We start from the raw sequence: 26,106 nt of genomic DNA on the forward strand, positions 1-26,106 counted from the left end.
ACACGGTTATCGGTGTTTGTCATAATAACTCAGGGAAAAAGACATACACTTTCAACTCTTTACATATAGATCATATCAATTGTGCACACCAGGCCTGTTCTTTATCTGTGACCTTTATGTATACCAAGAACTATTCCTGGGACTCCTTACCAGCTCCTTTGAAGATTTTAAACCCTGTTTAGTCTCACCATCTGGGTCTCCTCAGAGGTCTTATAAGAGTGACCTCCCAGGAGAAGTTAAAGGAGCCTATTGATTTGCTTGAGGGTTTTTACCTTGGTCAGGGTCCCTGAATTTAGGAGATGTATCAGAAACTTATCCCTCAGGAGGGCTGAAATTATAAATAAGACCATTCGCACTACAAAGACCCAGCAAAAGAGCTTTGATTTGCTTGCTATCTTGGTAATTAATGGACCATCACATAGCTTTATAATAATGATTGGTCTCACAAGTGGACATCTGCACACTAATATTTCCTATTTTTTTTATAGGTAAACACTTCAGTACAAAAAGAAAAAAAGTCTTTAAAACATCCAGACACAGGCTGATTACTCTCAAAGGTGTTACAGTCTAACACTTGGAATCTATTCTCCAGCCATGACTTAGGTTAAATAAAAAACTGGCTCCCTGGCCCTGGCTAGGTAGCTCAGTTGGACTGTCATCCTGATGCGCCAAGGTTGCGGGTTTGATCCCTGGTCAGAGCACACACAAGAACCAAGCAATGAATAAGTGGAAAATTGATGTTTCACTTTCTTGCCCTTTCTTTCCCTCTCTCAAAAAAAAAAAAAAAAAAAAAAAAAAATTAACTGGCTTCCTTAAATTTTCTAAACTATAATAATGAGATTTCACTATAATTCAGTTTTTCTTTGATGCATCTTTAAGTGAGTTTTAAAAACTATTTTGCAACTGATATTTGATAACCAAATGGTGATTCTATACCAGGAAGAGACAGAATTCCTTGTGGTCAGCCTCCAGGGGCAGCAGATGACCGAAAGGGGGAGGACAAATCCTGACAGGGCTGCTCTCTGGCCTGTAAGTGTCCGCACCACGCCGCACACCCAATGTGCCTCATGGTTAATGTTTGTCAAATAGATACACTGAGCATTATGGTAGAAAAGAGTACAATTCACTGGGTTTCTGCTCAGTAACATCACAGAAATCCCAAGGACCCTACTCCACTAATGTTCACGTTACTCATCGATCAGGAAATGATACAATCAGGACATTTTTAAAAAGATGTTTCAACTGTAGAATTAATTTTGGATTGGGGATGGTAATCCACCATGAATGAAGAAATGCTATTCGACTTACAGAAAATAAATTTTTAATAGGACAACTATAAATCAAATCTAAAAATGATTAGCATTTAAAAAGAAACATTTCTGAGATGAGAAATATGCAAGTGATAAGACATTTACTGAAGTTGAAGTAATCATCTTCTGAAAACATTTGTTAAATTATTGTTAGTGTGCAAATTTATTCTACAATTTATACCAAAGGAGTATTTTGAATACCTGATACCCTGGTGTTTAAGGCATGTAAGCCCAACAGTAGTAACAGCCTTAATCTTTTTTTTTTTTTTTTGTATTTTTCTGAAGCTGGAAACGGGGAGAGACAGTCAGACAGACTCCCGCATGCGCCCGACCGGGATCCACCCGGCACGCCCACCAGGGGCGACGCTCTGCCCACCAGGGGGCGATGCTCTGCCCCTCCGGGGCGTCGCTCTGCCGCGACCAGAGCCACTCTAGCGCCTGGGACAGAGGCCAAGGAGCCATCCCCAGCGCCCAGGCCATCTTTGCTCCAATGGAGCCTTGGCTGTGGGAGGGGAAGAGAGAGACAGAGAGGAAGGAGGGGGTGGGGGTGGAGAAACAAATGGGCGCTTCTCCTATGTGCCCTGGCCGGAAATCAAACCCGGGTCCCCTGCACGCCAGGCCAATGCTCTACTGCTGAGCCAACCAGCCAGGGCCCAGCCTTAATCTTTAAAAAAATTTGATTATGTATTGGTTTCAGGTGTACAGCTTAGTGGTTACAACCATACACTTTAGTGTTCCCCCTGATGTTTCCAGTACCCAACTGGCACCATACATAGTTATCACAATATTATTGATGATATTCCCTGTGTTCACTTACTTCCCCGGGGCTAGTTTGTAACTACAAAATTTAAGTAACAGTCGTAATCTTGACAGCGTCTACCTTTCAGTAGCATGTCTTATATGTAGTTCACTCCAGAAGTTGGAAATTATAAAATTAAATTTAAAAAATTTAAATCTTAAAATATCAATAATGCCAGTTAATTTACTTTTAGATACAGTTACATTCCTAAAGGACTGAGGTGGTTGGCAAAATACATACATTATATATATATATATATATATATATATATATATATATGAGTAACCTTGGCCAGAAGTAATTCTATAAAACAAAATACTGATGTGCAGACACCAAATTTTTTCTTTTCTTTTTTTTAAAGAAAAGTTCAAGTGCACAACAGTGAAATAAATAAAAGATTATGCTTCTACCCTAAAATTAGAAAAGGCAGGTTTTTTCTTTTTTTCTTTTTTTATATATATATTTTTCTGAAGCTATAAATGGGGAGAGACAGTCAGACTCCCGCATGCGCCCGACCGGGATCCACCCAGCACGCCCACCAGGGGGCGACGCTCTGCCCATCCGGGGTGTCGCTCTGCCGCGACCAGAGCCACTCTAGCGCCTGGGGCAGAGGCCAAGCAGCCATCCCCAGTGCCCAGGCCATCTTTGATCCAATGGAGCCTCAGCTGCGGAAGGGGAAGAGAGAGACAGAGAGGAAGGAGAGGGGGAGGGGTGAAGAAGCAGATGGGCGCTTCTCCTGTGTGTCCTGGCTGGGAATCGAACCTGGGACTTCTGCACGCCAGGCCGACGCTCTACCACTGAGACAACCGGCCAGGGCAGAAAAGGCAGGTTTTCTATGGTTAGGGGAAGGAACTACCAACATCTTTAAATAAAAAATGCTTTCATTAAATTAAGAATTACCTTCTTCAAAAACAGGAAAAGCTCTAAAAACCAGAAACCAAGGGGGGTAATATTTCAAATGAAGCACACTTAGAAATGTCTCCCCAGCCTTCCCCCGACCCAGAGACTTATAGGTGAACAATCAAAAACAAATTATGATCCACACAACAGCATTTTTCTTCTACTTAAATTTTTTTATTGATTTTTTTTGAGGCAGAGAAACATCAATTTGTTCCTCTATTTCTCCTACTTTATGAAATGGAAACTATGACAAGTAGACCTGTCTACAAGGTGACAGTAAAGTAGGTTCTACAGTGAAACCTAAAGCATGTAAGTAGCCAAACATCCGTGAGGAGCCGGAGATGTTGCACACAAGAGGAACACGTGGGAGGCTGACACATTGCTAAGTTTCCCTAAGTTTGTGCAGCTCCTCCTGTCTTAAGTGAGGAGAAATCCTCCAACTCTTCCTAAGTTCCCTAGCCAATGGGCCCCACTAGAAGTTTAAGGAATTCTGAATTGTTCTTCAGTAAGTCTTTTTTTTTCTTATCAAATGAAAGGCAGGGAGGCGGAGAGACAGCCTGTTCCCTGACCAGGATCCACCAGGCAACCCCAGTCTGGGGCTAACACTAAGCCCATCTGCGGTCACTGCCCTGCTGCTCAACAACCGAGCTATTCCAGTGCCTGAGGCGAGGCCATGGAGCCATCCTCACTGCCCAGGGCCAATTTTGCTCGAATCATCTGAGCTATGGCTAAGGGAGGCGGGGGTAAGAGGGAAGAGGGGAAGGGGAGGAGGACAGGTGAAGAAGCAGGTGGTCACTTCTTCTGTGTGCCCTGAGTGGGAATCGAACCTGGGACTTCCACACACTGGGCCGAGGCTCTACCGCTGAGCCACCCAGCCAGGGCCTTTCTTCAGTAAGTCTTAACCTAGAGTGGACAGTAAAATCACCTAAGGAAGCTCTTTTCTCTTTTTTAACACCAATGTCTGGGCCTCACCCCAGGTCAATAAATCAACCCTTTGGTCTGAAACCCAGGAATTTTTAAAGCAGCCAGAATTCCTAAAGCACAGTCAGGCTGAGACTCACTGAGTAACCAAGAAAAAACTGAAAAAAGTCAGGGATGACTACAGTCACTGCATGCTTGGCCTTTAGTTGTGGCAAAAAAATTTTCAGGGAGATGAATTTTTTTGCTAAATCTAGGCTGCTTTCTCATGTGCTTACACCCCTAGTGTAAGAGGCCTAACTCCCCCCAGATAATGACACTCACCATTTACTGAGCACTTGTCTGGTGCCAGACACTGTGCTGGGTGCCACCCCATTATTGATAATCCCCGTTATCCAGCAAACTAAATAGTAAACCCATTTACCCGGCAGCCGTGAAGGAGGGCATGAGTTGCCCTCGTCACAGGGCAAGTAGGTGAAGAAACTGGAATTAGAACCTACATGTGTCTGATTACAAAGCCACACTTTTATTTTCTTTTAATTTTATATATTTATGCTTTGAGAGGTAATGAGTCATATTTCACAGTCTTACAAGTATAAAGCTTTATAAGGTATACAGTGTACATAATGTATACTAAAAAACTGACTGTACTCCTAATTTGTTCGTCACAATTCTACTTCAAATACACAATAGCTGCAGTGACCCTTGACTCCTATCTCTTAGTCTATCACTGAGCCACTCAATCCCTGAGACCAAGTTAGCAGTTAGTTGTTTATCCTTCCAAGAACAATGCAGTAGCGCATGCATAAGCAAATACATATGTATGTAAGCCCTCACAGGGTGGCTCAAAGGTAGGTTTACAGTTGTTCTCATGGAAAATTATACAACAATAAATAATAAAACAAGAATAAGCTGTTTTGCATACTCACAACTGTAAACTGATTTTTGTCCCCACCCTGGGTGTGTGTACACAGCATGTATCTGATTTTCTCTTTACTCCATTTGAAACAGTGGTGACACAATCCACACACTAGCTTGCAAATGGATTTTTTCATTTTAATAATATATCTCAGAGATAATTCCACATTAACCCATAAATACTTTTATATTCCTTTTTGTATTACATAGTATTCCATTGTACAGATATAACACCATTCCCTTTTTAAAATCATTCCCTTACTGATAGGCATTAGGTTGGTTCTAATTATGTATTGCCATAAGAAATTTAGAATGAAACATCTTGACCAACATAATTTCATAACTATGTACAAATAATTATACCTACAGAATAAACTTTTAGATGAGAATGGTCATGCATGCCCTTTCCACCAGTTTACAAAGCCTCAGGATTCAAAGAAATAACTCACAGCCAGACTCATGATGATTTATATTTCAATTACTTTATTTAAAAAATTTACCCAATTATGCAAATTTGCTTTTCATTTTAAAAATTTAGAAATAATTTTTCAGAATCTGCTCAAAGGCCAAAGTCTTTGAGGATGGTTTTATACCAGAGAAAAATGGTCTCCAAACCACGGGCATAAGTTCTGTCCTGGCTCTCCCTTCCCAGTCAGAAGGTATCCGGTCCTGAGGACTCTGTGTCCCCCTCCGCGGGGCTGATGCTCCCAGACTGAGGGCAGTCCTCTGGGGTCACTGACGGTAGCATCACGGTCACCTTGGCAGGTGCCGTTGGAGAAGTGAAGAGTGGTACTGCTTTACCGCCTATAAAAAAGGAGAAATTTGTTCAGCTAAACAAATGTGTCCTGAGTATTTATGTGCTTTCAACTTGACTCAATAATACAGGATTGCATATGAGTAATTTCTTTTTTCAAGGTGCTAAGAACTTGTCACAGAGATAAAATACACCCTTCCTCCCTCCTTTCTACCTACCCCCCACCCCTGGACAGAGACATTTTCAAATTGTATGTTATGATATGAATATTTACTCCCCCCCAACATTCATATGTTAAAATCCTAAAGCCTGGTGTGGTAGTATTAAGAAGTGAGGCCTTTGGAAGGTACATAGGTCATGAGGGTGGAGCCCTCACGAAAGGGATTAGTGCCCTTATAAAAGAGACCTTAGAGAGCTTCCTGGACCCTTCCACTCTGTGGGAATATAGTGAGAAGGTGTTGGCTATGAACCAGGAGGGGGTGCCTTGATCCTGGACTTCCAGCCTCCAGAACTGTGAGAGATACATTTCTGTTGTTTGTAAGCTACCCAGTCTGTAGTATTTTCTATAGCAGCCTGAATGGACTGCGACAGTGTACAAGTGCCAAAAGTCATGGTAGAGATAATTAATGCTATCAGGAGCATCAGGGAGAAGAGGCAGTTTGGGATGAAGAATTCATTAGTATGTTAAAAAAAATAACAACGACCCAGAGTTGACTGTGTGTGTGTGTGTGTGTGTGTGTGTATACCTAGTTCATTCCTCTAATTTTAAAGCATAGTGACTAAGAATGTACAGAATGCCAACTCCGCATTAAGACCTCCAAAATCCTCATTTCAAATCTCATGGATTTACCATTTACACATAAGAATAATAAGTATCTTACATATAAATTATCTTAAACAATATTAAAGATATCTCTGAGTCAGAGTCACAGGAACTTTTTGAAAATTCTTTTGCATTTTTAAAGTAGTTTCCACAGTTATAAAGTGAAAATTATTATTGGGACAACAGTAAAAGTAGATGGTTCTGTAGATTTCAGTGATGACTCAAGCACAGCTGTCCAGAATGATCAGAATACGTGTAAAAGGCAAATTTCTTTCATTTAGGAATCCTTACAAAGACTATTTTAACATTACACCACTCTTTTTTGTTACTTGTATCAGGTTCTTTTTCATAAACAAGTGAAGGGAAGTAAGATTTGGCACCATTATTGCAACATCACAAACTGTAACAGTACAGTATAATTCTTTAAGAAAGCAATTCTTATGCCAATTAATTAGCATCTTTTACTTTTATGTAACTGGAAAGGAACTATCCCAAGGGGCAGTGACCCTCAGGGTGGGCCATAGAAGGTAGTTGACTTCAGAAAGGATAAATACGTTTCACTGAAAGGCACTAAGAAAAAAACCCCATAGTTATAGAAGTCTTCCAAATAATTATGCTATTTTTAACTCTAGTACTTGTGTTTTAAACAACGAATTATGTGACAAATACAATTTTATCTAAAAGTGTTTCTTAATGTACATTTTGGGAAAACTTGATGAAATATTCATTTACATAAGGTAAACAGTCACGTTTTAAGAACTTTAAAAGAACACTTTTTAGACTGGGAACATTTTTTTTAAAAAGTATCATTTTCAATCCTGTTAACATGCAAAAAGTTACATTCCTATCCAGTTATGGTCCTCACAGAGTTCAATTTTTTTTTTTTAAAGAGGAGACATACCGTCTTAACAAATTGTCAGTAAACATAAATTTTCTACCTATATTAAATACAGTTTGATGCTTTCAAATTTGACTTTTCAAATTTCCAGTCATGTCATTAACTATTTCAACAGCTGTTTTCAGATGGTTGTTGTTTTTTCAGAGACTGTTCCTTGATTCAGTGGGTTTGCAGTAGTATATCATTTAACCTGGCATGTATGAAGCCACTGAGGGGAGACCATGTGTTTGAAGCTTCCTAAGATGTATTTTAATATACTTTGTAGACATTCGAAATTCAAATTCTTTTGGCTTTAAAAATAAAAATTCATTAAGAAATGATATGTTTTCTGTTCTTTGATATTGGATTTATAAACCTAAGGAACAGAAAAGCTAACTAATTTATTCTAAGTAATACAAGGATTTTTTATTTTCATTTAAGATATTGTCTGTATTTTTTAAGAGTATACATAACTTTCTAAAAGGCTTTTATAGTTGGATAATCCAATTTCATCGGCAGGTCATACATTCTGACTCTAATCTTCAAATACTTGGTAACCAATGATTATATCTGTTATTGTATTTGCACACTGAGAGAAATTCAAAGTGTTCTCTCCTAAAGCGACATGAGAAAGCAGATGCACACGGCACACGCCGCACGTGAATCTGCGGTGTTCTTCTGGGCGAGGGTGCACTGGAGTCCTTCAGACAGCGTGGGGGGGGGGGGTTCCTACATGCAGACACAACACTTGTCCCATGGGAATAGGTCAAAATTATAACAAATTTTTTTTTGTTACATTGGCAAAAAATGTATTTTTTGTGTGCTGCAGAATTTCACTTATTTATTTTTATTAATTTTAGAGAGAAAGGGGGTGAGAGAGTGAGAGAGAGAAAAGCATTCATTTGGCTGTTCACCCACTGGGTGTTGTTCCACTTGGCTGTTCACCCACTGGGTGCCGCCCATATATGCCCTGACCAGGGATAGAACCTGCAACTTTGGCATCTCGGGATGACATTCAACTGACTGAGCTGTCTGGCCAGGGCTATGCGCCAGAATTTTAGTAATTAGTTTATGCATGGCATGAGATGAGACAGGACGGAAACTTCTGACTTAAAGGATACCACAGCCCCATGCGCAAGTGAATCCTGTTCTCGAAATTGTTCCAGCAGTAAGTAAGGGTAAATAGAGGAATTCCTCTCCGGTTAATTGTGGATGTCTTATTTTCCAAAGGCAAATCTATTGTAGCATCTACCAAACCACACTGTAATTATTTATGTACCTGTCACTTCCACAGGGTAGAATATTTCTTAAGAGCTTGGACTGGGACCTGCAGTCTTTGTTTTCCAAGTGACTAGAACGGTAGGTATACAGTAAGTATCTATGATATTCTCATCTTATATCATCATTATTTGCTCCTGGGACTATTGTTCCTGTTAATATGGGCTACACAAGGGTAGTGACTCTGTCTTACCTATCTATGCATTCTACAATGTTGTAGCCTAAAGGAGGCACACAATGGGCTTTGAAATTATTGCTGAATTAAACTGATTTCTTCCTACCTAGTCTGTGGCTCCTCATGACTAATAGCTTACTTAGAGTCATGCTGTCCAGATCTTGTCTTTAAAATCAGCCCTGAGTCCCAGCAATGCAGTTGCTTCCCAGCTGTTTATGAGAAATGTTACAGTATTTCAGCTGTGTTTTATTGAGTTCTTGAAGTATTTTTCCTGTCCACCCTGGACTCATCCACTCTTGCTTTAATTCCTTGTTTAAGCAGCTGCTAAATTATACCGCTGTATTCAATTCTCCACACATACTTAACCTAGCCTTTTAGATTTTACAACATTATAACTTCAGTGCTTGAGAACAAATACTACATGTCCTGATGAAGAAGGTGCCTGGTCATTTGATGTTTAGGATGTAATATTTTATCTGCCTCTGCTTTCCAGAATTAGTCACTATTAAACATTTCTTTCCTTTCATGTTTCAAAGTGATTTAACGTTACCATAGTCTCATCCCAAAATATGTTTAGACATAAATCCTGTTACATTTTTAAAGTTTATTATTGCTTCTGTTTTCTAAGTGAGTTGACAAATGCTTATTTTACAATTTATAATTTAAGTAAAAATTCTTCCTATAGGAAGAATAAATGTATCGGCACCTGTAAAAACAACTGCAATTCTTTTTCCTCTAAAAAGCAATAGTTAATGTGAAAGATTTGTTTCTTCTTATGCCAGGTTCCAGCTGCTTCACTTTGTTTAAAACTGACTTCAAAGTTTAAACACTGTCCTGTCCCAACAAATAACCTCCCCCAGATGGAAGGATCTCCAGGACTGTCCTCAGAGCTCTCAAAACCACACCTGCAGCCTTTTAATCCAACATTTTATAAACTTTCCAAGGGGAGATGATAAATTTTTTTCTGTCCCCTAACTTTGGGAGAGTTGAATGTAGTGCCTGAAGGGAGTTCTATACCTGGGGCGAGGTAATAGATACTTTAGGCAAATAGAAAATTGGTTGCACTCTCCCTCTCCGGAGCAAACCGTGCCGCCCCCCCCCCCCGCGCCTCCCCAGTGTTAACTTGGCCTTCCTCTCCCCTAAGCTCCAGTGCCCTTCCCTCTTCCAGCCTCTGTACTTTGCTTCCTGAGCCTCTGCAACCCAACTGGCTCATTACCACTACCTCTAACTTTCTAAATAAACTTTCTCAGAGAATTTGAAAAAAAAAAAGGGGGGGGGAGAGGATTACTATCTCTACTATGCTAATTATTATGAGAATAAGAGATTTCAGGGAACTGAAAAAATCTGAATAGCTCTCAAGTCCAATAACTTTCAAAGTCAAAATCATACCTTTAAACACAGATGCAAGGTACAGACTGGGCTCAATCTGTGTCCGATCCGTGTCACCTGGTGAACCTACAGTTAAAAGTTTTTTGCATGAGAAAATCAGGTCAGCACAGAAATCATCACAATTCATTTCTATTCACTAAAATGAACACAAACCAAACACTCTCCAAGTTGCTCTCGTAAAACAAGGTAAACAGAAGCCTGATCTAAGTGGCCTTAAGGAAGGAAGTTAAACAGCTGGATTTTAACGACTGTCAATAAAATAATACTTTACCTAATAGATTATTATCTTTATGCATCAAAGATTAGAGAAAGGGGGAAGCAAAGGATCAGGAATGAATTTGCAATTTGTATTAAGTCAAAGAAACCTATGGGCCATTTCTCCCAAGGTTAAAAGTTTTCACAGATTTTTTTACTTAAGCATTTAATTATTACGAAAAGAAGTTTAGAATTTCCCTTCACCCTGGGCCAGCCTGAGGCGTATTGCCCAACAGTCTATGTGAAATAAGCAATAAAGTTGTCAGGGAGCACAGAAGAGCCCTCCACTGTTCAACGGAAGCCCAATTTTAATATGAAAATCAAACAGGCTGGGGAAAAACTCTCTTTATGGTTAGAAAACTATGAAGCAGAGAAATGTTAAATAACTAGAGAAACCTGTAGAATGTACAGCTCTCAGGCCAAAGGCATGAGCTATTGTTGACTGCATGCCGTCAACCTATGTTCTGCAATAGCACAACTAAACTGTCAGAAACCACTGTTTTGAACAAATTCTTAGGGCAGAATGATTTGGAATAAATTAATGATACGGTATAGTCAGTAGTCTCTGGTTTTCTCTAAGGTAAAGGCAGTCATCTCTCAAATTTCCTTTGTTTCACAAAAATTTCAAGTGGATTAAAGGAAGATAATTAAATGAATGCGATTTTAAGCATTACCTAGTTCATTAAACTAAGCAATATATTCTCACTGGAGATAAATATTCATGTTAAAAAACTGTAGTTATACTTTAGAAAACAAAAATTAAATGTTTAAAAATGCAATACAGTTAAATAAAGAAAAAATTACAGCTTAAAAAGAACAGTTTTAGAAAAGAATAGATTGTAGGCAAATACAGCTTACTTATATACTGATCATCTGAAAATAGACCAAATTGAACATCCAACTGATATTTTTTTAAAAATCTTTAAATTCATTAAGTGTTCTCTACGTTACTATTAGACACTGTCTATGACTGTCACTTCCCAGTCTGCTTCTAAGTGTCTGAGAATTAGAGAGGGACAGACATTCCTGCTTGACCCCTCTGGTTTCTTCGAGCTACGTTTCAGATCCTACACGGCACCGAAAGTACACATGTGGAAATGGTCAGTCACTGGGCCACCACAATCAAAGCCTGACCAGGTGGTAGTGCAAGGACAGACATCGGCCTGAGACACAGAAGATCCAGGTTCAAAACCCAAGGTCGCAGGCTTGAGCGCAGGATTATCTGGCTTGAGTGCGGGTTCACCAGCTTGAGTGAGGGGTTGCTGGCTTGAGCCTGGGATCATAGACATGACCCCATGGTCACTGGCTTCAGCCCAAAGGTCGCTGGCTTGAAGCCCAATGTTGCTGGCTTGAGCAAGGGGTCACTTGCTCTGCTACTGTAGCCCCCTGGTCAAGACACATATGAGAAAGCAATCAAATGAATAACTAAGGTGCCGCAACAAAGAACTGATGCTTCTCATCTCTTTCCTTTCCTGTCTCTTTGTCCTATCTGTCCCTCTCTGTCTCTCTCGCAAAAAGCAAACAAAAAAGCCCTCAGAGACCCCTTCCACTGAAGAGCCATTTGTTTGTAGTAAAATTAAGTAGCAGTCTTCTCCAAAGTGGTTGCCTCCATGCTCAGAATTCAAACTCATCTATTGTGTTATGGGAAGAAATCAGCAACACCATTCCCTATCAAACTAAACAAAACAGTGGAAACTGAGAAAAAAGAAACCAACTTTAGGTCTAGGTATGGTTCAATTTTTTAAAATTGAAGCACCTTTTATGTACCCATCATTATTATATTGAATACTAGGTGTGGTGAAGACCGCAAAGAGTAGACAGTGTCTCAATTCTCTTTCATTGGAAAGACAAAAGAAGGCGTAGGAGAGTGGTCAGCAAATCTCCCAATGAATGCTCCTATTCCACTTAAAATATAAAGGATTTTAAAGGCTACTACCTAATTGAGCTCTCTGCCTTTTCATATTATATCACTTCTATCTGCTAATGTTTCCATTCGTGTAACTTGAATTCTATGCTTGGTCATTTTTCTTTTCCTTTTCTTGTTCTGTGGCCTTCTCTTTAAGAAGGGGCTATGTATTGTACCTGGATGGCTTGGCGTAAAGGAGTTGTGAAACCTTTTCTAAACAGTGATTTTTAACAGAGGCTTGGAATAGAGAGAAGGGAAAGTCTGAATCACTTTGGGGCTTTTTGCAAATGAACAAGGGCTCCCTTCTATTCTGATAGGCCTGCACTCTGGGTGTGTCCCCAAAGGGAGTTGCTGCTGCAGTAAAACACTCTCCTAAATTCATAAAAACCTACATGTGGATTTTATACAGTTCATTTTCTCTGCAATAAAAAGAAAATGGAGCATGTTTCATTTAAAAAATGAATTTTGACAGAAAATGACAACTATTTCATTACTCCAAACCATAGCATATGTCAGTCATCTCTTTATATCCAACCAAATTACATTATTAATAAAAATACCCAAATTGGAATAACATACAAAACCTGTTATTGTTTTTAGATCTTTATTAAACAACTTCCTAGGCTGAAGTAAAGTTATTGTAATGATGACTTCCCCAAGATTCAGTTCTTTGTATATAGTAGCTCAAGAAACAGCCATGGGACCAATGTTTCTGAAACTTTTATGTCAAAGAGATATACCGCTCTGTGATCTTTTACAGATCATGTTTTTAGAAAAACACACCCACTTTTTTCTACCCATTCTATATTGTGCTATGGAAGATAAAAAACTGCAAGTAAATGAATACTTCAGCAAGGAGGCTGCTGCGAGCACAAGCTCGGAGCTAAGGTGCCTGAACGCAACTCCCAGAGCCAACACAAACTAGCTGTGTGCCCTGGAAGCAATGCCACCTGTACGCTTCAATTTCTTCTTCTATTCCTAAGTTTCTTATGAGCATTAACAGACATGATATATGTACTAACTTAGAGCAGTGCCTACAGAGTAGGCTTACAATAATGGTAGTTTTATTATTATTTGGCCTATTTTCTATTTTTTTTTTTTTTACTTTTCTGAAGTGAGAAGCAGGGAGGCAGAGACAGACTTCCGCCTGTGGCCGACTGGGATCCACCCAGCAAACCCACTAGGGGGGCGATGCTCTGCCCAACTGGGGCATTGCTCCATTGCAACTGGAGCCATTCTAGCATCTGAGGCGGAGGCCATGGAGCCATCCTCAGCGCCTGGGCCAACTTTGCTCCAATGGAGCCTCGGCTGCGGGAGGGGAAGAGAGATACAGAGAGAAAGGAGAAGGGGAAGGGTAGAGAAGCAGATGGGCACTTCTCCAGTGTGTCCTGGCCAGGAATCGAACCCAGGACCTCCACATGCCAGACCAATGCTCTACCGCTGAGCAAACTGGCCAGGGCTCTAACTTTTCTTGATTGACAACAATAACAACAAAAATTCTTATAAGGCAATCTATTCAAAATATTTTCTGGCAGGGAGACTTTTTGACAGGAGTAGAGCTACAAGGGATCTCAGAGATGATCTTATCCTTACTAATAAAGATTCAGAGAGGTTACTGATAAAGAAATCAATGTCACAAATTAGTAATAGGGACTAAAACCCATAGCATGCAGTTCATTTCCCAACTTTTTCATACTCTTCTACTAGGATGTGTCTTCAGATACTGAGACCTGTAAGAACAATCAGAAATGATCTCTCTCATACTTTCTAAAATACTATTATAAAAGGAAATGTTTAAGAGAATAGCGTTTGCTTTTGGAGTTGGACATGATTTGACTCCCAGCTGTAAGTTATTATGTGATTTTGAGCAAATTATATAATAATTTCTCTGAGCCTCAGGTTCTCTAATGTAAAATAAAAATATAGACTAAGGTCTTTTGCTCAGTGGTACAGCATCAGCCCAGCATGTGGATGTCCTGGGCTCGATTCCTGGTCAGTGCACACAGGAGAAGTGACCATCTGCTTCCCCACCCCTCCTCTCTCCCTATTGTCTCTCTGTCTCTCTCTTCCCCTCCCACAGCCATGGCTCAGTAGGAGCAAGTTGACCCTGGGCACTGAGGATGGCTCCATGTCCTTGCCTTAGGCACTAAAATAGCTCCGTTGTCAAGGAATGGAGCAACAGCCCCGGATGGGCAGAGCATTGCCCAGTAGGGAGCTTGCTAGGTGGATCCTGGTTGGGGCACATGCAGGAGTCTGTCTCTCTGTCTCCCCGCTTCTCACCTAAAAATATATATATAACCTAACAAATTGGGTTGATTATAGATCTTAGTAGAGTGCATCACATTGTTGCTATTATAAACATAAACAAAATTTTCCTCTACCAAAACTGGGGAAGAATCTTGATTTCTGCCATGATTTCTCCTAACAGCATAAAAAACTACTATGTCAATATCAGTGACTATTGTCATTTATTCTTGTAACAAGCGGCTGCCTCATAATTCTCACTTGCTGGATGGTGGGGTTTACTGGAAAGGTGAGCACTGTGCTTTGCAGGTGAGGATTAAAGTAGCAAACAAAACCTACACCCTGCCCAACACGATCTGAGAACTACTTACCAAGTTTGTTAGTTCTCTCTCTCTCTTTTTTTTTTTTTTTGTATTTTTCTGAAGTTGGAAACGGGGAGGCAGTCAGACAGACTCCCGCATGCGCCCAACAGGGATCCACCCGGCACGCCCACCAGGGGGCGATGCTCTACCCATCTGGGGCGTCGCTCTGTCGCGACCAGAGCCACTCTAGCGCCTGAGGCAGAGGCCATGGAGCCATCCTCAGCGCCTGGGCCATCTTTGTTCCAATGGAGCCTCGGCTGTGGGAGGGGAAGAGAGAGACAGAGAGGAAGGAGAGGGGGAGGGGTAGAGAAGCAGATGGGCGCTTCTCCTGTGTGCCCTGGCCTGGAATCAAACCCGGGACTCCTGCACGCCAGGCCGACGCTCTACCACTGAGCCAACCGGCCAGGGCCAAGTTTGTTAGTTCTTATACTGCTTCATCCTAGTGTTCCAAACTGAAGAAACCTAATATTCATTGGTATTTAAGTCAAAGGATGAGAAGAGAAACTATCCAGATGTTTGATCTATAAATTTCTATGGACATTCCGAGTGGGTAATATAAACAAAAACTGAATCATAAATTACCTATGAATATAACTTATCCTTTTACTTTTACCACAAAAGGTGAATGTGTCAACCTTTATGTAAATGTTTAAAGACAGCACAAAATAAAAACAAGGGACTCTGGAGTCAGAACTAGACCCAAGGATGGGAGAGCAGGCTCCCTGCTGAGTTTTCCATGAGCTGGCACACAGAGGCCACGCTACCGCACCACGTGTGCACCATGCCTCTTCCAAACATCTGCCTTATTTCAGTACTTAACACTTTTTATTTTAAATGGTCATTCAAAATGTTGCAGCGGCATGGTGCTAATTTGAAAGCATGCCAAACATGGTATACCATATTTTTCGCTCCATAAGATGCACCTGACCGTAAGACATACTTAGGGTTTTAAGGAGGAAAATAAGAAAAAAAATATTCTAAACCAAATGTGTTAAAATATTTAATAAAATACCATATTTTCCCCTCCACTTTCGGGGGGAAAGAGTGCGTCTTATGGAGCAAAAAATACGGTATTTCAAGGAGTGATATTTAAAAGGCTAGGAACCTGGGCTTTACAATTTTTATTTTTGGTTTGAAAGTTTATCTTCCCTTTAATAATATCTTTAGTAAGAATCACTAGTATGGCAATACTAAAATCTGTAAATATTTATATTATTGCTTTACAAATTCTCTTTTTTGTGACAGAGCCTGAGAGAGACAGAGAGAGGGACAGATAGACAGGAAGGGAGAGAAATGAGAAGCATCAATTCTTTGTTGCAGCACCGTGGTTCAGTGGTTCTCAAACCTTTTGAAGTCAGGGTGCATATAAAATCCTACAAATAATTGTAGGCACACTATATACAAATTTCTGAGAAATATGTTATAATAATTAAGTCAGATATTAAAGAAAAAAATATAAAGTCCAAGCGTGCTTTTATGGTAATTAAACGAAATAAATACGACAAAATAAAACTTATTCTGACATTAAAAAAAACATTTTTATGTTATATTTTTTGAGTTATGCTTTTTAAAATTTGTAAAAATGAGGGGTTAAAAAATAAAAAAAGACGCCCTGGCCGTTAGGCTCAGTGGTAGAGCGTCGGCCTGGTGTGCAGAAGTCCCGGGTTCGATTCCCAGCCAGGACACACAGGAGAAGCACCCATCTGCTTCTCCCGGGCGCTGGGGATGGCTCCTTGGCCTCTGCCCCAGGCGCTAGAGTGGCTCTGGTCGCAACAGAGGGACGCCCCGGAGGGGCAGAGCGTCGCCCCCTGGTGGGCGTGCCAGGTAGATCCTGGTCAGGTGCATGCAGGAGTCTGTCTGACTGTCTCTCCCCGTTTCCAGCTTTCGAAAAATACCAAAAAATAAAAAAATAAAAATAAATAAATAAATAAATAAAGACAAAACGTTATCTTTTTATATATATAGATACATTTTTAGTAAGATTTAGTAAATTGGCAGGTCCTGGTATGAATGTGTTAAGTTTTTTCATTCTTGTATTTATGAGAAACATAAGTCTGATGTGTCCTAGCGATTTCTTCAATGTTTGGGCATATATTTGAAAGGCAAACTCTCATTTCCTTATCAATACATTGAAGAATTCCTCTCTTTTTACTCCTAATTGTGTTGAGTGCAGAAAACCCCCACCATACATATCATCTTAACTTTACACCAAACAAAGGATAGAAGAAACTTGCCTCCAGTCTTTCTGGGGAACATGGGGGGTAATTTAAACAATCCAGCACCACAGCTTAACAGCCTTTTGCAACCTAATCAGGCAAGTGAGGTGGGGGGTTGGGCAAACTGTCAGCTTACACCCAATTCCCTACACCTCTGTCCCCCAAAAATCTAAACTCCAAAAACCCTGTTGGTTTTTTGATCCCCAACAGGCACATATTTCTCAGGAATACCATAGGGCGCACCTGGAAATCTTCTAGGACAGTGGTCCCCAACCCCTGGGCCACAGACCAGTACCAGTCCATGGGCCATTTGGTACCGGTCCACAGAGAAAGAATAAATAACTTACATTATTTCTGTTTTATTTATATTTAAGTCTGAACGATGTTTTATTATTTTTTTAATGACCAGATTCCCTCTGTTACATCCATCTAAGACTCACTCTTGATGTGTGTCTAGGTCACATGATACATTTATCCATCCCACCCTAAAGGCCGGTCCGTGAAAATATTTTCTGACATTAAACCAGTCCGTGGCCCAAAAAAGGTTGGGGACCACTGTTCTAGGGCACACACTTTGACAACCACTGCCTTAGTTGTTCATTAATTGCTTTCTCATATGTGCCTTGTCCAGGGGACTACAGCAGACCGAGGGACCCCCTTGCTCAAGCCAGTGACCTTGGGCTCAAGCTGGTAAGCTTTGTTCAAACCAGATGAGCCCGCACTCAAGCTGGCGGCCTCGGGGTCTTGAACCTAAGTCCTCCACATCCCAGTCTGATGCTCTATCCACTGCGCCACCGCTTGGTCAGGCGCTTTACAAATTCTTTAAGGATCATTTTTACAAACCGTATAATAGTATAAAGCTGTCAACTATAAAATAAGAATATAACGTCAAAGTCAAACATGAATTTCTTAACCCACAGAGTAAGAGATTTTAAATGGATGAGTCCAGAATTTGAAACAAAATCTAACAAGAAGAAATCTAAAATTTAGTAACATTCAGAATAGCTGGATCTTTTATACTTTTTTTTCACTGACAAAAAGTAGTACTATAAATGTTACAGAAGCTGAAAATACATAAAAAAAAGTTAATGATTTTTAAACAAATAATCTGGCCAGATTAAGTTACTCATTGGCTTCTATCTAATAAGTATACAACTGTCTCTAATAACAGCATTTTCAGAAAAAGTATCTTGGCAACATAAAAGCCTCTATTCAACTGCCATGAAGCTCAACGATAACTCAGAAATAGACAACCCAACAATCCTGAATGTAAACCATGATTTATTTGAATCATGCAGATTTACTTATTAAAGCTCATTAAAAACCATTTAAGTGTTTGAATGTATAGCTGTGTGGTGTTATGACAAAGTGGGTTCCTGCCTTTTAGGGACAGAAATGTCTCTAGAGGGACATTCCATTATTAAAATTTGGTTAAGAGCTGAGAGACTCTATGTTTTAGTAGACAACTTTATCTACAATACACTTCCTGTGGGTTGAACGGCCTGTGACACAGCTACTAAAATAAATTCCTTGCAGACAGTTCTTTATAAAAGCATGCCAATATAGTTTGAAAACTAAAAGAATCTTTAAAAAATTCAATCGGTTTGCCTCATGAAGGAAGCCTTACATTCCATGTGATTTTATTCAAGGCACAAAAACAAGAGAACCTACACTGTTAGAAGTCAGAACAGCGGTTAACCTTGTGGGGGTGCAGGCTGGGACTGAAGGGGACATGGGGCACCTCAGGAGTGCTGGCAATGTTCTGTTTCTTGAGGGTATGAGTTATAAAAGCAGCTCAGTTTCCAAAAATTCTTTCAGCAGTAATACTTATGATATGGGTACTTCTTTGTATGTATACTATAATTCAATAAAAAGATATCGAAAAAAAACAATAGATTAGGTTTCAGCAATTAATAGCTGACTCCTTTATCATTCTGAAGTGTTTTTCCAATGACTGAAATAACCAAATAACTACCTTTACTTGTAGGTAGCCTTTAATGTCAAGTGAATGGTTACTGCTAAATCAGAGGCCATACCGCTGATTACAAAGACAAAGCCCTTTCTATTTCTTTTCTTAAAATCTTGAAATGCCAGTGAGCTGAAATCATTCAGAAACAGAAGGTGAGTTTGTGCTGTTGTTGCTCTGGTTTGAATCTCAAAGAACTTGCCACTAGGATCATTTATATGCTGTAACAATTACAACTCACTTAAATTAAAAGTACAAACTAGTATTTTAACTAGCCTTGCAAGCAGTTTATTAAACATAATATTATAAGGCAGGATGTTTCCAAAATATTAATAGTCTATAAAGGAATTTGATTCCTTATTTTTGGTGCAAAAAGTTACCTGTTTCAGTTCACACTTATAAAAAGCAGTATCACAGATACACTGAAACTCAACTTTAACTCCTACTCAACAGTAACTGCAGTCATTTTAATTACACGAGTCCACAGTTGTTAGAGAAGGTCACTATCATCACATTCTTAAAAATGACATTTGACAGCAAACGAAGCTGAAGGCAAAGTAACTCCCTAATATAATTCCTAAGCAGTTTGAACCTAAGTACCTCTATAATCTACACGCAAAAAATCCAATTTCTGAGATAGAAATCCTTCCGAAATATGAAAACTTCATTCCAACCATGGCCTGTGACTACCACTAAAAACCCTGTATTATTTGTGTAGCCTTTACAGTGGATTCTCCCCTATCTAGCCATTCCTAACTAAACTGGGAAACAAGAATTAAATGTGACACAGTGACCAGTTCACTCCACCAAGGCCAGACCTGGTAACTTTTGAAAAAGAGTGAAAGAATGAAAAATGAGCTTTCAAATACAGGAAGCCACCAGAAAATAAGAACACCACCATTCCACATCCTAACACCAGAGCTTTAAAGATTTTCTGTTGACTCGTGAGTTTCGGGGAGAGGGGGTGGGGAGGTGAGGCTGGATTCCTGTTCGCTGCACACACGACACCAGTGGGAATAAGGGCCAGTCCAAGTTCTCCGTTACCGCTGCTCCGGGTAATAGCTCCAAGCTGTGAGGCACAGCTGTACGGGCCTGCCAGCACGCCGGCCCGCGCAGCAGTGCTTTGATAGCGCGGGGCCCTCAAGTGTCAGGATATAGAGAAGGCAGCAGTTGTTGGCTGTGAAAACAGTCTGATACAAACCAGATGGGAACTTACTAGATGGGCAACACAAAGGAAAACAATTGGCTCATTCAACAAAGTCAGGCCCCTGCCCCAGAGAATTCACAGAAGACAATAACAGTCACCCAGAGTTGATGCAAACAAGAAACAGCCATGTGGTTACAGTTTAAAGAATTGTTTTTCCTCAGACTAAACAAAGTTTTGATTTCTAATTCTTGTGTTCATTAATTGTAGTTTGGTGCACAGACCTTTTGCCAAAGACAAATATTTCATTTATACAATATATACTTTTGTGACACCAAGAAAAATATATGGGGACATAGAAACTAATTGGGTGCTGCTTCCTATAAAGTGCTATGAACACAGGCTAAGCTATTTCAGGAAACTGGCAAATTTAGAAAATGATTGATCATGCTGACACAGTAATTAGAAAATATCCAACATAATATTTCCAGGACTTCCTATGTCTGATTTGTTTTAATGTAGCAGAATGACATGAAAGGCAATAATCACAAGTTTCTTAGAACTACATTTCTACCTAGTTGATTTTTTTAACTTCATTAGGTAGGACAGTATTAATGCAACTACATTTCTAAGAAAAAAATGCTACGGTTCTCCGTATACTGTGTGAGACTCATCACACGATAAAGTGCCTCTCATTCTGAGTTGACCGGTATAACAATTAGATTTTAAGGTAAGTTTTGACAGTAACATTTCACCTGAAAGACTTTTGCAGCTATCTATTTCATAACAGAGTAATTTGTTTTACGATTTTAAAAGATAGTAAACAGCATTCTAACTTAAAATAATTCACAGGTAATTGGATTTCTCCCACTGGAAACCCCAGTATGAACACTGTGGGACTCTACTACTAAAGTGAAAATACATCCAAGAAAGCCTTAAATTTGTAATCACAATTCTTAGTGATGCCTATGGAGCCCATCAAAGAAACTCTGAAAGCAAAAGCATTTTCATGCATATGCAGTATCTGAACATATTTTATAATTAAGCAGTCCTGTTTTGTTTTGTGCTTTTGTAATAATAAATAATTAGGTAATAATAAATAATAATTAGGTCTGTTAAAAGAGAAGACATATATCTGTGGAATTGTGAAAATTATTGTAGTCCATGAGACACAACCCAGGCCTCCAATGTGCATTTGCTGCATTGTCCAGATTCTGTTCACTGACTCTCCCCACCCAAAAGGCAGGCGGAACATTTACAGCCTTCCTGTTGTATTAGATCTCTTACCCCTCGACAGGTAATTCTGGAGTAAACTAGAGAAACAGAAATAGAGTAACAACTTGGTGTGTAGGCTGATGTACTCATAAGCATTTCCAGCCATAGGGGTTTTCCCTCTGCCCTCAGCGGCACATGCGTATTCATACACTTTTTGAGAAAGTCTAAATTATTTCTGGCAACACTGCTGGTTGACTGAGCATTTTAACTAAATGTAATCATCAAATTCAAGAAATCAGTTTCTGCTATTAAAGCTGAATTACCATGTAAAAAGTAGTAAAAGAAAAACTAAAATAAAAAGTGTTATTTATTGAAGTCTTATATAAAAAGAATTAAAAATAATCACATCAGCCCTGGCTGGTTGGCTCAGTGGTAGAGCGTCGGCCTGGCGTGCAGGAGTCCCAGGTTCGATTCCCGGCCAGGGCACACAGGAGAAGCCCCCATCTGCTTCTCCACCCCTCCCCCTCTCCTTCCTCTCTGTCTCTCTCTTCCCCTCCTGCAGCCAAGGCTCCATTGGAGCAAAAGATGGCCTGGGCGCTGGGGATGGCTCCATGGCCTCTGCCGCAGGCACTAGAGTGGCTCTGGTCGCAATAGAGCAATGCCCCAGATGGGCAGAGCATCGCACCCTGGTGGGCATGCCGGGTAGATCCCGGTCGGGCACATGCAGGAGTCTGACTGCCTTCCCGTTTCCAGCTTCAGAAAAAAAAAAAAAAAAAAAAATCACATCACTCATCAATGAACCAATTCTGTTAAAAATTTTTTTCAATTCATGAAATCAGGCCCTAGCCTGATGGCTCAGTGGTAGAGCATTGGCCCAACATGTGGATGTCACGAGTTCAATTCCTGGTCAGGGCATAAAGGAGAAGTGCCCATCTGCTTCTCTACCTGTCCCCCTCTCGCTTCTCTCTCTCTGTTCCCTCCTGCAACCATGACTCTATTGGAGCAAACTGGCCCCAGGTGCTGAGGATGGCTCCATGGCCTCCGCCTCAGGTGCTAAGAAGAGCTTCATTGCTGAGCAACACAATGCAATGCCCCAGATGGGCAGAGCATGCCTTTTAGTGGGCTTGCTAGGTGGATCCCAGTCAAGGTGCATGCCGGAGTCTGTCTCTGCCTCTCCTCTTCTCACCGAATTAAAAAAAAAATTCATAAAATCAACTCTTTTACAAAACAATTAACAAAGGTAGTTTGTCTTGGATTTATTATTATGTTATTTCTTAGGTGCTGGGTTAACTCATGAAAAAAATAAGTTGTATCGCCTGACCAGGTGGTGGCGCAGTGGATAGAGCGTCGGACTGGGATGCGGAAGGACCCAGGTTCGAGACCCCGAGGTGGCCAGCTTGAGCGCGGGCTCATATGGCTTGAGCAAAGAGCTCACCAGCTTGGACCCAAGGTTGCTGGCTCCAGCAGGGGGTTACTCGGTCTGCTGAAGGCCCGCGGTCAAAGCACATGTGAGAAAGCAATCAATGAACAACTAAGAAGTCGCAACGCGCAATGAGAAACTGATGATTGATGCTTCTCATCTCTCTCCGTTCCTGTCTGTCTGTCCCTGTCTATCTCTGCCTCTGTAAAAATAAAATAAATAAATAAAAAAAAATAAGTTGTATCATTCCATTAGGCATATTGATAATTATCTATGAACGTCTCCAGAAATGACTCATTTCTTTTTTTTTTTTTTTTTTTGTATTTTTCTGAAGTTGGAAACGGGGAGGCAGTCAGACAGACTCCCGCATGCACCCGACCAGGATCCACCCGACATGCCCACCAGGGGACGATGCTCTGCCCATCCGGGGCGTTCCTTTGTTGCAACCAGAGCCACTCTAGCGCCTGAGGCAGAGGCCGAGGAGCCATCCTCAGCACCCGGGCCAACTTTGCTCCAATGGAGCCTCGGCTGCGGGAGGGAAAGAGAGAGACAGAGAGGAAGGAGAGGGGGAGGGGTGGAGAAGCAGATGGGGGCTTCTCCTGTGTGCCCTGGCCAGGAATCGAACCTGGGACTCCTGCACGCCAGGCCAATGCTCTACCACTGAGCCAACCGGCCAGGGCTCATTTCTACTTTTATGGGATGTTTACATACACAAAGATAGCATACATTTTATAAGAAAAAAACAAGAAACTACATTTAACAAGTTTTTATCTCATAACTAGATCTCATTATGATTTCAGAGAATAAGACAAGGTTCCAGATCATGCAGAACCTTTTAGGTCACAGTGAAGAGTCTGGACTTAATTCTAGGAAAAAAAATTCTTTGGAAGGTTCTGAGCAAGGAAGCACATGATCTGATTCATATTTTTAAAAGATCACTCTTGGATAATAGACAACAGGGAATCAAAATGAATATAGGAAGACCAATTCAGAAACTTCTCAGGATAATATTAAGGTTGAAGGCTATTATGCTTAAATAACCAATTTGCACAACTACAGAAGGTAGAAAACTTAGTTAGATATCAAGTCACTGAAATAAATCTTAGTCAGTTTTATTAGAATACTGAAAACCACAGTATCAAACAACAGTTTTTAATAACTTCTGTGGGAACTGACGCAATCAAAGAGTAGTAAGGTTACTTAACATCTGTGAGCCTCAGTTTTCTCATCTAACTAATAAAAACAACAAAAAAGACATCTTTGGCCCTGGCCGGTTGGCTCAGTGGTAGAGCGTCGGCCTGGCGTGCAGGAGTCCCAGGTTTGATGCCTGACCAGGGCATACAGGAGAGGCGCCCATCTGCTTCCCCTCTCCTTCCTCTCTGTCTCTCTCTTCCCCTCCCGCAGCCGAGGCTCCATTGGAGCAAAGATGGCCTGGGCGCTGGGGATGGCTCCTTGGCCTCTGCCCCCAGGCGCTAGAGTGGCTCTGGTCGCAACACAGCGACGCCCCGGAGGGGCAGAGCATCGCCCCCTGGTGGGCAGAGTGTCGCCCCCTGGTGGGCATGCCTGGTGGATCCCGGTCGGGCGCATGTGGGAGTCTGTCTGTCTCTCCCCATTTCTAGCTTCAGAAAAATACAAAAAAAAAAAAAAAAAAAAGACATCTTTACATACAAGTTTGCTGTGAAAGTGAAAGCTACAACATGTGATAGTCTTTGTCAGGGTAAAGCAAGTGACAAATAGTAGGCTTTGTCCTTGTGGGTTTCAGGAAGAAACAGATCTAACTTGGCAGTGATTATGTTCTGTCCTAGTGTAACTCTATGCAAGATACATTCACTCGAGAAGGATCAAACTAGTAAAAAGCTTGGGAAAATGGTGTAAAATAAGGAAAAGAGCTTCAGCTTTGCAGTCAAGTAGATACAGGCTTGAACTCCCAATTTTCTAAATTTTCTAGCTTTGGGAAACTGCTCTCTTACAAAATGAGAATAAGACTACTTGTATGGCACAGTATTATAAAGAATAAATGTGATAATAACATAGAGTACCTAGCAAGGCTTCAGTAAATAGAAACTATTGTTAAGATTATGATTTTGTTCAGGGCACGAAAGAGCTGGGGGTGGAGCTCTTTTCATCTTTAAAGATGAATAAGCCATTTTCAATTGGAAGCTAGTAAGGACGAAAAGATGGAGCTCACTGTTGCAAGAACAGGAAGTTTGTAGACATGTAAAAGCGGGAAAACAAGAAAACTCCTGGTGAAAGGGAGGTAATGTGCAAAGGCACTAAGACTTAGAAATGTAGTGTGTGGAGAAAACTCAGTATTTATTGAATTGGATTACATATTATATGGAATGTGCCAATAAAAATAAGTTTTGAGCTGATAGCTCTTTCTTTTCTGAAATCTAAAACAAGAGCATTTCTATTGAGTACTTTAGAGTTATTAGCATGCCTTCTTTTTCTTGGTTTCTAGTTAGCAATTACAAAGCATAAATGTTCCAGACTTTTAGCTTGAATGGAATGTATTCTTAAATAAAAACTTAAATATCAAACTTATATGGGAGATAAAATGTATTATAAAAATATAGCAAACTATCTCTTCCTAAAGTGTTAAATATAAGAAAAAGATATGCATAAATATATGTAATATACTTGACGTCACATTTAAACACTTTTTAGTACAAGAAAATTCATAATGAGAAAAAATATCATAAAGTCAGTAATATTTAACTGTGTTCTAATGAATTATAATTTATCCTTTACAAACTGATACAATTATATGACTACAATCAAAATCTAGAACACTCCCATCACCCCCAAAAGCTCCCTCCTGCCATTTGTAGTCAAACCTTCCTCTGACTCTTAGGAAACCACTGACCTGTTTGTTCTCTGTATCTATCATTTTCTTTCAAAAATATCATATAAATTTATTTGTCACATATATATGGTATGTAGCCTTGTGAATTTGGCTTCTTTCACTCTATGTAATGCAGCAGAGATTCAGCCATGCTGTTGAGTGTATCAATATTCCGTTCCTTTTAACTGCTGGCTAGTGTGCTCCATTGTTTGGATGTAGCACAAGTTGTTTATTCATTCGCCTGTTGAAGGACATCTTGACTGATTCCAGTTTTTGGTAATCATGAATGAAACTGCTAACAAATATTTAAATACACGTTTTGTGTGAACATAAGTTTTCAGTTCCCTTGGGTGAATGCCTAGGAAATAGATTGCTGGGCTGTTTGGTAAATT

The 26,106-nt window shown here is 40.2% G+C and overlaps 1 protein-coding gene across 10 annotated transcripts in view; it reads right to left on the bottom strand.

The window, feature by feature from the left end:
- Positions 1–5,319: 5,319 nt before the first annotated feature.
- The window catches only part of KIAA0586 (KIAA0586 ortholog), a 116,021-nt gene continuing 95,234 nt past the window's right edge, over positions 5,320–26,106 (bottom strand). For all 10 annotated transcript variants that reach the window (XM_066274253.1, XM_066274254.1, XM_066274252.1 and 7 more), the window contains 2 exons: positions 10,142–10,207; positions 5,320–5,649 (listed from right to left, as the gene is read on the bottom strand). In XM_066274253.1, the coding sequence (XP_066130350.1) occupies positions 5,498–5,649; positions 10,142–10,207 (218 nt within the window). In that variant the 3' untranslated portion in view covers positions 5,320–5,497. The remainder of the gene's footprint in view (positions 5,650–10,141; positions 10,208–26,106) is intronic.

Source organism: Saccopteryx bilineata, chromosome 4 (assembly GCF_036850765.1).
Source record: "Saccopteryx bilineata isolate mSacBil1 chromosome 4, mSacBil1_pri_phased_curated, whole genome shotgun sequence".
NCBI classification, from domain to species: domain Eukaryota; kingdom Metazoa; phylum Chordata; class Mammalia; order Chiroptera; family Emballonuridae; genus Saccopteryx; species Saccopteryx bilineata.